Raw genomic sequence first — 11,810 nt, 5'->3', positions numbered from 1 at the left:
TGTAGGATTTAGTAGCATCTAGCCGTAAAATTGCAGATTATAAGTAACTGAACATTGCTTATGTCTGTATTTGATGATCTGGGTATGAGAACGGGCTGTGAAGTGTTGAGGGGAAACTACAGTGGTTATGAAACTTGTGACAAAACGCCCTATTAACAGCCACAGTTTCGTTTGTGATGACACAAAAAATACCCATGAATATTATATTCCATTTCTGACAATATATCCTCTTAAATGTTACACACTGGACCTTTATAGCTGCATTTTCAGACACATCAGGCAGCCACATTCCACTACCTGTGCAGCACCAAAGGGGAGAAGAGAACCAGATGTTTCCATTTGTTATAGACCAAAAACAGCTTAAAAAGAGCGAATGTTAGACTTATATTCATCAGGTGGACAGAAACATGACTCCAAATGGATGCTAATGTTGCTCCATAACTGCTGGATGTGTAAAGAAGCAACTTTTGCCAACAAGTTTTGTAGCTTTTAAAGGTTTAATTTAAAAGTGCTGTTTCCCCAGCAGAGGCTCCATAATGACCCCGGTGCACGTCTTCTTAAAAACTGACTGCACGCCATGAATATCTCCGTCCCCTCCATCCTGCTCGGTCTGGGAGGAAAGTGTCTGCTCAACTGGGGCCTTGTGTTTCTCCAGAGAAACCACATCTGCAAAAGCCTCCTGGGAGTTTTCAGTGTTTCCCTCGCTGTGGTCGACACAGCCCTGACCCTCTCTGTCACTGCCCTTCACATCCACACGGATGGATACGTCTTCCTTCTGGGCTTGCAGCTGACCAGGTACCATGTATGTTTGTTGGTTCAAATCTTCGGACAAGTCTACAGCTCTATGCAGTGGCCTGTTGTAGTCTTAGCTGGTGTGGACCATTTCTGTACGGTCGCTCAGAGGTTGCAACCCATCACCGGCAGGGCCAGATGGTTAGTCTGCATATTCCTGTGGTACCTCACTGCTCTCTACGTCTTCCTGCTGTCTGACTTCTACCCTGTCTTGGAGGATGTGTCTCACAACCAGATTCACCACTGCTGGGTCTCCCACACCTCTCAGATCCGGCAGGTTTCCATGTTGCTCCTCCTGGCTCTGAGCTGTGCAATGTTGCATGCTGGGTGCAGCACGCGATTATCAAAAGATCCTCCGCCACAACAAATAACAGACCCTAGTAGAACATACTCCAGAAGAAGTGTCGTTCGCCAAACCCTGCATATATTTCTGAACACATGGGCCCTATTCCTGTTTTTTCTGGTCGTGTTGTTTCTGCTGCCTGTGGGAATACCTGCGTACCTGGGTCTGAACACTGCCTGGCTCTGCTTCCTCAACAGCCTTCTGATAGCAGTCATTTTATGTGTGGTCTGTCCAGCCTCGCAGCTAGCGGAGGGCTTGGCAGCAGTTCCTCCCGACAGCTTCTGTGAGTGGAGATTTAAATTTAGCTCGGCTGCAGAGGACAGAACATGACTGCACCAAACAGGACGTGTTAGAAGAAGTGGAGTCAGCTGCTGAGAACTGAATGTATCCTAATTTGTATTTCCAGACAAAAATTTTATCAATGGCAATGACGAGGGATATGTATTAACAGTTAATGAATGGATTAATTATGCAATCATCATTTTAAATTTATATTCAGATCAATATGTTTTGATTCAAGACCATGATTGCATGGTATGGAGTATGAACAAATATACAATATAATCATAGCAGAGTGAGGATACTAGCAGGAATTAAGTACAACATAAACATATTTTATGTATTTTTAAAGCAAACGTTCGAATATTAACATGCTAAACCAAGATGGTGGACATTAGAAACCTTAATGAAAATCACTTTGGAAACATTTTGCCCCAGTTTGTGCCTCATGTAGTACGTACATACGTATACGTACATTCAGGACACAGAGATAACTGTTGATTTCTCTGGAAGGTTATTAACAGGTGATGTCTGAAAAAAGGAAGCTTGTTTAGTCAAGAGAAACATTTTATCTGCCAAACAAAAGCATGTTTACATCTTCGGTGTGAGTACGTTAGAATGCTTTCTATTAGCATTTAGCTCGTACTGGCCAGTGAAATTAAGTAAGACAAGCTTTATGCAGCCAGGCTAGAGAATGAAATGACTACTCTAAAATAAAAAGTACAAGGCTCTAGAGATGCCTCTTTTTTTTAACTCACTCACTTTAAAGGTCCAGTGTGTAGGATTTAGTGGTATCTAATTGCAGATTACAACTCACTTGTTTCACCCACCCTTTCCAACTGCGAGGGAGAAACTACAGCAGATACATAACTTGCGAACAACCCTATCTAGAGCCAGTGTTTGGTTTGTCACTTCTGCTGCAGTAACATGGTAGTTCAACATAGAGGCCTCCACGGAAGGCGACCCACATCGCCTGTAGATAAAAACGTCTCATTCTAATGTAACAAAAACACAACCATTCCTATATAAGGGCAATTATACACTAATGAAAACATACCTATGAATATTATATTACATTTCTGTCAGTGGATCCTCCTACATGTTTCACACTGGCCTTTTAAAGTGTGTGTGTGCACCACTTGTTTCAGTGTGTTGATATGCTGATTGTAAAGAAGATGATTACAGTGTATGTAAAATGTAAAGCCACTTACTGTCCAATATTGGAGGGAGAGGTTATAAAGTGTCTGTTCGATGGAAGGCATAACAGCCAAACTCTAAGTGAGGACTGATGTTTTCAACAATAAGTCATATTACAGTTACCGCTACTGATTAAAGACATAACTTTTAAATAATCCCAAAAGAGGGGAGAAGGTCAACTATATACTTTGTGTGTGATGGGAGACAAGAGATGTATACAAATGTGATGGGGTCATGAAGAAGTGTAAAGGTAAACTAATGGCTGATTGCATATGGATTTAAATAAGGTTAATTGTGTGCCTCTATATGTCTGTGATACCTCTTTGAGCTAAACTTCATCATGATAAACTGATGCTTATATTTGATATATGACTTTTGTACAATGTTTAGATGTTGATTTTATATGGTTGCACATGGAAATAAAAAAATAAATATAAATAAATGAATAAAACACATCAGCAGCTCTGATAACTTTAAATTAGTATATTGTGCAAATGTGTGAATCCTTCGTCAATAAGGAAGTTATGAGGACAAAAATCAGCTTCACCAGCGAATAAGAAAGGCAAAGGACAACAGCGGGTTTGACACTACAGAACTTTACTTGAATTTGATCCAAGTTCATTGTCTATACAGGGTATATTTACAAGATTTGAAATCAGGAGAGGGCAAAAACAGAAAAAAACAAACACTAGATACAACTGAGGTATTAGCTAAAAGCATTTACAGGTATGTAATTTACTAGTAAATATCAATGATAAACAGTTAGAGATGCAGTGTCTTCTGCTTAAAAAACATCTTTTTATATCACAACATGAGGTAGGAGAACAGTGTCTCGATTCATGCAAGAACAAAAGTCTCATCACACTGTAGTATTGGCAACGTAGTATGCAATGGTCATACACAGACACTGTGTTTCATGTTTCAGAACAGCATTGGAGGGGGCGGGAAAGGGGTTTCTTTTTAGCCAAGCCATGAATATTTTTTCATCTATAACAGGATGTGTATAAATTAAAACATGGTGTACCTCTTAGTAACCAGTGATCTGTGTGATCAATCACCAACGCAGCCCCACTTCCTACTTCTCCCACATGGGCGTAGAATAATTACTGGTTGAAAGTTAAACATCCAACTACAAAGCATATACCACCTGCAACAGTATTAACAGGTCAACTTGGACTTTGTTTATTTTCCTCCTTACGTAGCCGGGAGGCAATGGGTATGTAAATCCTGTATTCAAATGTGTTCACATGGTAAAAGCCGTGCTCCTTTCACCTTGTTTTAGTCAGTTGGGGAAACTTCACACCTGTAAAAACTCTGTACAAAGCATATCCAAATTCTCATAACACTGCAAAATGCAAAAAGGCCCAGCACACCGTGTTACAAGGGATTTTATCTCCCTTTTCATTTACATTTAGTCCTTTTTCATTATGGTGTACAATTAAAGAAGCTAAACAACGCCCTCCTGTGTATAAAATGCAAATTACACAGAAAGAAAAAATCAGAGATAACTGATTATCTGCTAACGTGATGAATTAAAAAGGATTTTTTTGTATTTTTTGTTCTGCTGAAGAGGTAATTAAGTCAATAAAAATACTGATTATCTTTTTGAGGGATGTTAACACATTCAGACGAGGATATATGATCAGAATCAGAAAACATAACTACACACCCAGAGCTACATGAGCAAGTTTTTCTCTTTCCCTTTTCAAAGCTGCTGTGCTTCAGTCAGACGTGGGAGGCCAACAAACACTCACTCTCTTTCTCTCTCACACACACACACACTCACTCACATCAATTTCCAAATCAAGTAAGGCTACATTTTATGTTCTTCATAATCTGACTTTATATTTAGCCAACCTTTAAACCAATAATGATATAAAACTTGCACATGTTCAATGTTCATGCATATGAGCCATCTCAATAGTTTGTGCATTATGTGTGGGGGGGGGGGACATCTTTTTCTTTTCTTTTTTTTTTTAAAACAATGAACAGATTGATAGAGTGGCCCGGTGACACAAAAAAACATAAAGGGGCAGCAAAACATGCAAAAAAAATCATTTTTTGTTTGTTTTCTTTTTTTCCAAAATGCATTTTCTTCAACAAATGTTTTGTTTTTCAATTTAGCTCAAAGGGGGATAGGGGGGTTTAAACAAAGAGGAAAAAAGCTCATTACAGTACACGTTAAACAGTCCGTCAAGATGAAATCCACAAAAGAACAAATGCATCAGTTCAGAAAGTGGGGAAAGTGTGTAACAAAGTATTATTTTCCTATTATGCCTTTGTCCTGCATCATGTCTCAGTAAACCATGCGTTTCACTCCCCCATATCCACTCGACAAAAGTCAAGTTCACTTTTTTAAAAAAGAAAGCAAAAAACCTCCAAAGCCTTTAGTTCTGGTCCAATTTATATAACCTTTTGAAGATTTTTCATATAAGAACAGTTAATATATTAATGACTACTGTATTTACAAAGTGAATATAAATCTTTAGTTAATACGTTAAATATTTTCTTTCATAATTTCAATAAAGGTTTAAATGGAACAACAGTAGAGTGTACATTTGCGGCATGGGTTTGATTTCACTGGTCTGCACCTGCACCTGCTTTCATGACTTATCAACAAACCACAACTGTACTCTGCCCGGTCTTTAAGGTCTGTTATTGTAAAGGGAAGCTGTGTAAGAAAATCTGCATCGAACAGGATGGAGCACAGTGGAATGTCTATCAATTTGCATTTATAGCAGATGCATAAAAAAAGCTCAGAGTTTAGCTGAGGCCGATCCCCTTCTCTTTTTAAACAATTATTTACACACACGCACACTCACTTACAGGGATCTCCTTAGTGGCAATAAAAAGCGCTTTTGCCTGGCAACTGACACAATAAAAGTCCTCTCTTCTTTCTCTAGCTGGACGTCTGCTCGCTCTCCTGGGCATCTACAAAACACTGCCCACCCCCAGCTGATCTGGCACTGGAGATGGATGGACGGGTATGTGTGAGTGAGTGACGGCCGTTTTTTTGTGGGAGAGGAGGGAGGGAGGGAGGTTGTTTAGAGATTGGGGGATCCTGTACAGTCTCACCGAGGAGCGGGCAGAGGCCCCCAGACAACAACAGCTGCCCCCATTCTGACAGCACGAAACAAAAAGGGCTCCCCTCTGTACCTCCGGCGTCTGGGCCACCCAGCCTGCCGCGGGGAAGAGTGCACCAGTCCCCCGAGCGCTCCCCTCAATCCTCGCCTCCCTTCTCTTCCTCTTCCTGCCCGGCGCTGTTTGTTCAGCCAGGCAGAATAACGTGAAGCAGGGGCCAGACCCGAGGCCCGAAACCACCCTGGACTAACTGCTTTCACCTGCGACCCACATTCTTAGATGCCGCTCTGACAAACAGGGTGGGGATAAAACCGTCTGCTAACAATGAAGTCAAATGATACAAAAAAAAAGCCCAGAAAACAGGGACAGACTGGGGCTTTGATCATCTGCTGGGAACGCTGGGGCCATTGTTCTGCCTGAATGCCTGGACTGCACTGACATACTCGAGTGTGTGCGGGCATGCAAGGGTGTCGTATGGTAACACAGTACAGCTACCGCACATGTGAGACTCTGCCTTTCTTCTTTCTTAGAAAAGCTACACCGGCTCAGCCAGCCCCCGTGTCCAGACACATTCCTTTCCCAGGGGATTCTGGGGGAGGAGAGCACGTTAAGTGCATAACACTGCTCGTGAGCTTCTTCATGCCAAGCCTGAAAACAGCAGTGTTTTCCTGTCTAGCCCCAAAGTGGGTGTTAAAAAGAGTTTTCAAGCAGAGGGCAATGGCGCTAGCGTACAGCGGTGGAAGGGGGGGGGGGGTTTAGAGCAGACCTGGGCAGCTGGCGGATCAACCACAGACTGTTTGGTCTGCGACAAGAAGAGTCCAGGTGCTGCCCAGCAGAGTGAAGAAGGGGCAGCTAGTCTGTGTGAGGAGCAGCTGGGGTCCAGGCCAGACCGATTTGCTAGCTAGCTACCTTGTGTGTGTGTGTGGGGGGGGGGTCACAGTCAAAACACTCATTTCAAGCTCAGCGTCACTATTGGCATATTTTTATGAGGTTTTTAAACGACATCTGTCTTTTTTTGTACAGTAAAGGTCTTTCTCCTCCATATAGATTTGTTGTTTTTAACATGTTGATACACTTTTCTTTCTGTATTTTATAAGGAGCCAAAAAAAAAAACAAACCAAAATAAAACCATTGAGATTCCATGCAGTTTCCTGCGAGTCGCTGGTACTTGAGCATTTGGGCTTCACGCACAGAAAGAGTAGGGGAGGGGCACACAATCAGGCGCCATTATGTGTCCGTGGCACCAGTTTGCTGTGCCAGGTAGTAGCATGAAGTTGACCGTCCGTGGAGCCTGAAGTCTTGAAATCTCCAAGTCATTAGCTCCAAAATCCAGAGAGAGCAAGGAGGGAGATGGGAGAGGAGGGGTGACAATCGTGGTGAGAGAAAAAAAAAAAAAAATAGTACGTGGGTTGAGTCGGTCCTCTACTTGACCCCAAACTCCGGTCTTGTGAGCATTGCCTAGTTCAGTAAAAATTATAAATTTAAATCAAAACCATGACATGCCCAAAAAATCTTTAAATACCTGTTTAAAGGAGAGGAAGAAGGGGTAAAAGAAAGAGTAATAAAAAAAAAAAAACCACAAAAAAAAAACCCCATAACATTTTTCTTTTAAGTGATGTTAAATTACAAAAACAAAAGTCAGTCCTACACTGAAATAAAAGGGAGGGAAGGGGGAGAATGCACAACTTAAAAAGAGCTGAGGAGATGGCTGAACCTCCTTTCTGCTTCAGGCTGATTTTGTTTTGGTGTCTGTAGAGTTGGCGGGTGATTGGGAGAGGAATGAGGGAGGGAGGGAGGCGCCTGGAGGGGTGGTAGTTACTTTTGGCCAGCCGCTGGGGCCTCTGAGAAAGAGGAAGAGGAGGAGGAGAGCGGGGAGTGGGCGTTAGGGAGTCCGGTGGAAGGGGTAGGAGGAGGAGAGGGGCTGCCTCCCACCGTGCCAGACTGGGCCATCTGCTGCTTGAGCTGGGTGATTGTACGCTCCAGCTTTTCCCGTGCCTCCCGCTCCCTGCGCAGCTCCTCCTGCAGCTCCTGCCGGTCTGCCTCCGCCTGCTCCAGCCTCTGACGCAGCTCCGACAACTGGGGAAGGAGACGAGGAGAGAGAGAGACAGACAGACGTGAGGTCAACTTGTGCCTACAGCAGATCAGAAGACATTTAGTCGAACGCATTATCTCATTTAACAACAGTCTGTCATAAGTGCTGGTGTGTAGACGTATTAAAAGATTCTGTGATGACTAGGAATGATTCGGCATTGCACAACACAAAACTCCATTAAGATTTCCAGAGATTGGATTGTGGCTCTCAGAAGTTGCGTAACTCTGGAAAAGATAACTTGGTCACTAAGGAATAAGATAATTAAGAGATGAAAATAAGATAAAATAAACTATATGGAGAATCTCCCATCTTTCATGATTGATTGTCTCTTTTTACCGCACAAGTGAAATAAAAGAAAGAAAAAAAACATTCTATTGTGGTTAACTTTTTATTGTTTTACTTTTAGCACTGTCTGTTAATTTATTTTTGCCGACGTCTATAGTGAGCATTTTTGTATCGTCAACGTGTGCTTATGTGGTTTGTAGACTATTTAAAAAAATAAAATTCAGAGATAATTTTCTCTTCCTATAGAAAACTAAAAAGACGCAGTAACACATACACAAAATAGACCCTAAACATAAACAAACAGCAGCTGAAAACCAGTTAGCTAGTATTATAGTACTAGGCTATCTACTGCTGTTGTACTGTATTTTGTGACTGCAAACAAAACCAAATTATCCAGTCGAAAATATTTTGTCCCGATCGTAAACCGCATTATAGTTTTGAGCTTCATGTTTCAGCCAGGATGTCGGGGCTCTGGCATCGTTCAGACGCCACCTCTTGCAAAAAAAAGTCAAAACCTTATCTATTCCTCTTCGTTTTCATGTTTTCTTAACACAGGGAATCTGTCGCCACATTTCTAATAACATGTAATGCAGACGTTTCTTAAGGCAAAAACAATAAAACATAGACAGAGATTGTCTAGAAAGCCTCAGATAATAGTGAGCTGCTTTGATTTGATTACACGATCGGTAGTGCTGACAGTGATGATCACATTAGTCTCAGTGGTAGACATTAAAAAACAACAACACACGGCATCATTTACCAGCCACCTGGCCCTGAGCTCAGCTTATTTTTCCACCGAACCCAAAATTAACCCACTTTTGGCACACGGCGGGTGTTAATTTTGGATCCTGGTCTAGTGTCACGACCAATGTGCTGTCAGTCAAACCAGAAAGGATGTACAGTATAAATACACCTGTGAGAAACAGCTTCACCGCTGTTTTTTCACTCTGAACACTCCGTAAAACTGGTAAAATACTTCAGACAGCGCCTAGCTTCAGGCCGGCATTAATCTCATACCCACACATACACTTGCACACCTGCTCCTAAACTGGCAGACATCCTGAGTTTGATACCAAGTGGAGCGGGGCAGGAGAGGGATACTGCAGCCCTGATCTCGAGCCAACATAACACAACTTATCTCAAGATTAAGTCTAGTGGAAACCCAAACAAAGTGTGTTCATGTACGTCAACAGCATCGTGACTCATAGGATTCACATACACACTAAGTGATTTAGTTGGGAAACTCTCAATCACAGATAGACTATGACCACATCTAGAAAACTCTCCACTACCCTTAAGAGGAAATATGTGGGTGACGTGTGATCTCAGAGTGCGTCGCCACTATCTGTTGGAAACATTTAAAAGAGGGAGCTCAAAATATTTTTACATTTAAAAATCGACATCCCCTGGTCGAAGCACACTGGAATCAACTGACAGCTGACCTGCAATTCACCAATCTCACCAATGTATTACTCTCGGTAATAAATGGTAAACAAAGTGCATTTATTGGTTGTCAATGCTTAGAAAATGTAACGTTTAATATGTATTGTACTGCACTTCCTCAGTTTGAGTTTGATTCACTGGAGCGTAGCCCTGCAATGTCTTTGAGATAAAAATGGCATATGTTAAGCGATGCGAGCCAATATGCACACTGTATACGTCACAGTGATTCACTCTGACCGTTTCTGATGCCAAAGTCGGCGGTGTACATGCGTGTGTTCCCCTCCTTACCTGTGCAGTGTAGTGGGCCTCCTGCTGGCGTTGTGCCCCCGGCTCGCAGGCACAGGCCTGCTGTCGGAGCTGCTCCAGACGGGTCTCCAGCTCCAGCTGTTCCTGGCGGGCCTGGCTGAGCTGCCGCGCCTGCTCACTGTGCACCGCCTCCAGCTCGCAGCGTAGCTCGCGCTGCTCGGCGCTCAGCTCCCGTAGCCTCGCCGCCTCGCCCCCACGCAACGCCTCCAGCTCCTGAAGACACAGAGACTAAGTCAAGGGAAATAACAATAATAATGTGATACTTCAATGACCCCTGCATAGAAAAATGCTTTACATTCAGCCCCTCCAAAGGGAGGTCAGATGTTTGATGCCACAAGGGACTCAAATGTAAGCTTCTACTGCTTATGCCGCCCTGCTGCACTAATTCAGAAAAAAATCAAAAACTGTGTGTTGACCTTTAACACATTCAGTGGGATTATGGATATAGACAATGCGCAATAAAAGTTTTGTGTATATAGATTTAACTTATTTTTTGGTTAAAAGCACAATTTGCTTATATTTTATTCTGTCTGTGACATTTTGTAACCAATATTGTTTAACGGTGAATCACTCACAATCACTGAACAAATGAAGTTCTCTCCAGATCCCTTTGGAGGGGTTTAATACACTGAAATAATTCAGCAGTAGATGTACTCTAATGTAGGTCAACTCTATTTCCATATGTACACACTGAAATGAAACCAGTATTTTAATAAAATAAAATGATGTTTTATATTAGTGATTTACATTAAAACTGGGGAGCCGCAGAACCAACCAGAAACGAAGGTTTTTGAATCTTTTTAGGCGTTACCAGGGAGAGACGGAGGGGTCGGTGGAAGGTGAACATCACCTCCACATCTACGTCAAGGACGCTTTTAATATGCGAGCGCAGTTATGGTGTAGTCAGGGGCTCATTTATCTTGGTCTTTCTAACTGCCAACTCACCATTTCCAGCTGCAGCTGCTTGTGCAGGGTGGAGTTGAGCTTCTCCTGCTGCCTGCTGTACATCTGCATGATCTCCACAACAATCCTGTCCTTGTCATCCTCCTGCCCCCCCACCACCACTGCAGCGCTGCCTGTGTCCTTAGCCGCTACTTCCGTAACCGGCGACAACAACGACGCAGGAGGAGGAGGAGGTGGTGGAGGCGGAGGGTGTGGGCGGGGTTGTGGGTGGGCTTTCTTGCAGCTCAGGCTGGCTTGTCTCGCATGGAGAAAACTGCCTGCCGTTTGGCATCCGCTCCGGGTGGCGAGGGCGCAGGGGCACGTTGGGATCCGGGGTTGGCCTCCCTCCGGCGCCAGCAGAGATGGGAGGGCGACGCGTGAAGATCTGAGGAGGAGAAGAAGAGGAAGGATGCAAGGAAGGAGTTTTTTTTTTTTTTTTTCAAAGGAGAGCGAGGTGGTTTGAGAGACAGGAAGTGAGAGCTGCGGCTGGTGTTGGCTTCCGGCGCAACGCTTAGTAACACCGGCTGCGCAAACATTGCGATAGAACGCTCGCACCTGCTTTCTCCAGCGCTGTGCGACGCAAGGTACGGCATGGGCAGAACAGCGCGAGGAAGGCAAAGCACTCACGCCAAATTCAGTGTGCGTGCAAGCCCTCAGACACCAGAGAAAGAATAGAAAAGGAATAAAAGGCCTCGTGTGGGAGCTCATTGCTCTGGCGTGGGCTCCTCTGCTGTTGCAGAACTCTGGCTGCTCCCCTTCACTGTGGGCCTTTAAAAAAGGCTGTACATGAATGGGAAAGGAAGGATGCAACACATGCGGTGTGGCACTGCTCCACAAGGCGAGGACACATGTACGCAGCTGCAGAGGGGCAATGTGTGAGCGGTTACTGAAGACCGTGTGGTTTGAGAAAGATATGTTCACAGAATAGACGGGGAGGAGAAGAAAATAGTGGAGAGAGAGTGACAGAGAGAGCGTGTTTACCAGCCTAATGTCTAATGGCGTGCATATCGTTGCGGACAGGAAGCAGCGATGCTCTTGTAAGCACAGGCC

The 11,810-nt window shown here is 43.6% G+C and overlaps 2 protein-coding genes across 2 annotated transcripts in view; one reads left to right on the top strand and one right to left on the bottom strand.

Moving 5' to 3' along the window:
• The window catches only part of gpr160 (G protein-coupled receptor 160), a 7,995-nt gene extending 3,220 nt beyond the window's left edge, over positions 1 to 4,775 (top strand). Inside the window, exon 2 of the mRNA XM_035670746.1 lies at positions 527 to 4,775. Coding sequence (XP_035526639.1) covers positions 578 to 1,465 — 888 coding nt within the window. The 5' untranslated portion in view covers positions 527 to 577 and the 3' untranslated portion in view covers positions 1,466 to 4,775. The remainder of the gene's footprint in view (positions 1 to 526) is intronic.
• Positions 4,776 to 7,349: 2,574 nt separating this feature from the next.
• Positions 7,350 to 11,810, bottom strand: part of LOC118334468 (ski-like protein) — a 22,844-nt gene continuing 18,383 nt past the window's right edge. The window contains exons 7-10 of the mRNA XM_035670384.1: positions 11,083 to 11,145; positions 10,764 to 11,038; positions 9,801 to 10,031; positions 7,350 to 7,768 (exon numbers count right to left, since the gene is read on the bottom strand). Of these exons, the coding sequence (XP_035526277.1) occupies positions 7,508 to 7,768; positions 9,801 to 10,031; positions 10,764 to 11,038; positions 11,083 to 11,145 (830 nt within the window). The 3' untranslated portion in view covers positions 7,350 to 7,507. The remainder of the gene's footprint in view (positions 7,769 to 9,800; positions 10,032 to 10,763; positions 11,039 to 11,082; positions 11,146 to 11,810) is intronic.

The sequence above is a fragment of the Morone saxatilis genome, unplaced genomic scaffold, assembly GCF_004916995.1.
Source record: "Morone saxatilis isolate NCDOM2014 unplaced genomic scaffold, NCSU_SB_2.0 Contig23, whole genome shotgun sequence".
Lineage (NCBI taxonomy): Eukaryota > Metazoa > Chordata > Actinopteri > Moronidae > Morone > Morone saxatilis.
Note: the sequence above shows the minus strand (reverse complement) of the source record. Positions and strands in the feature narration are given on the sequence as shown.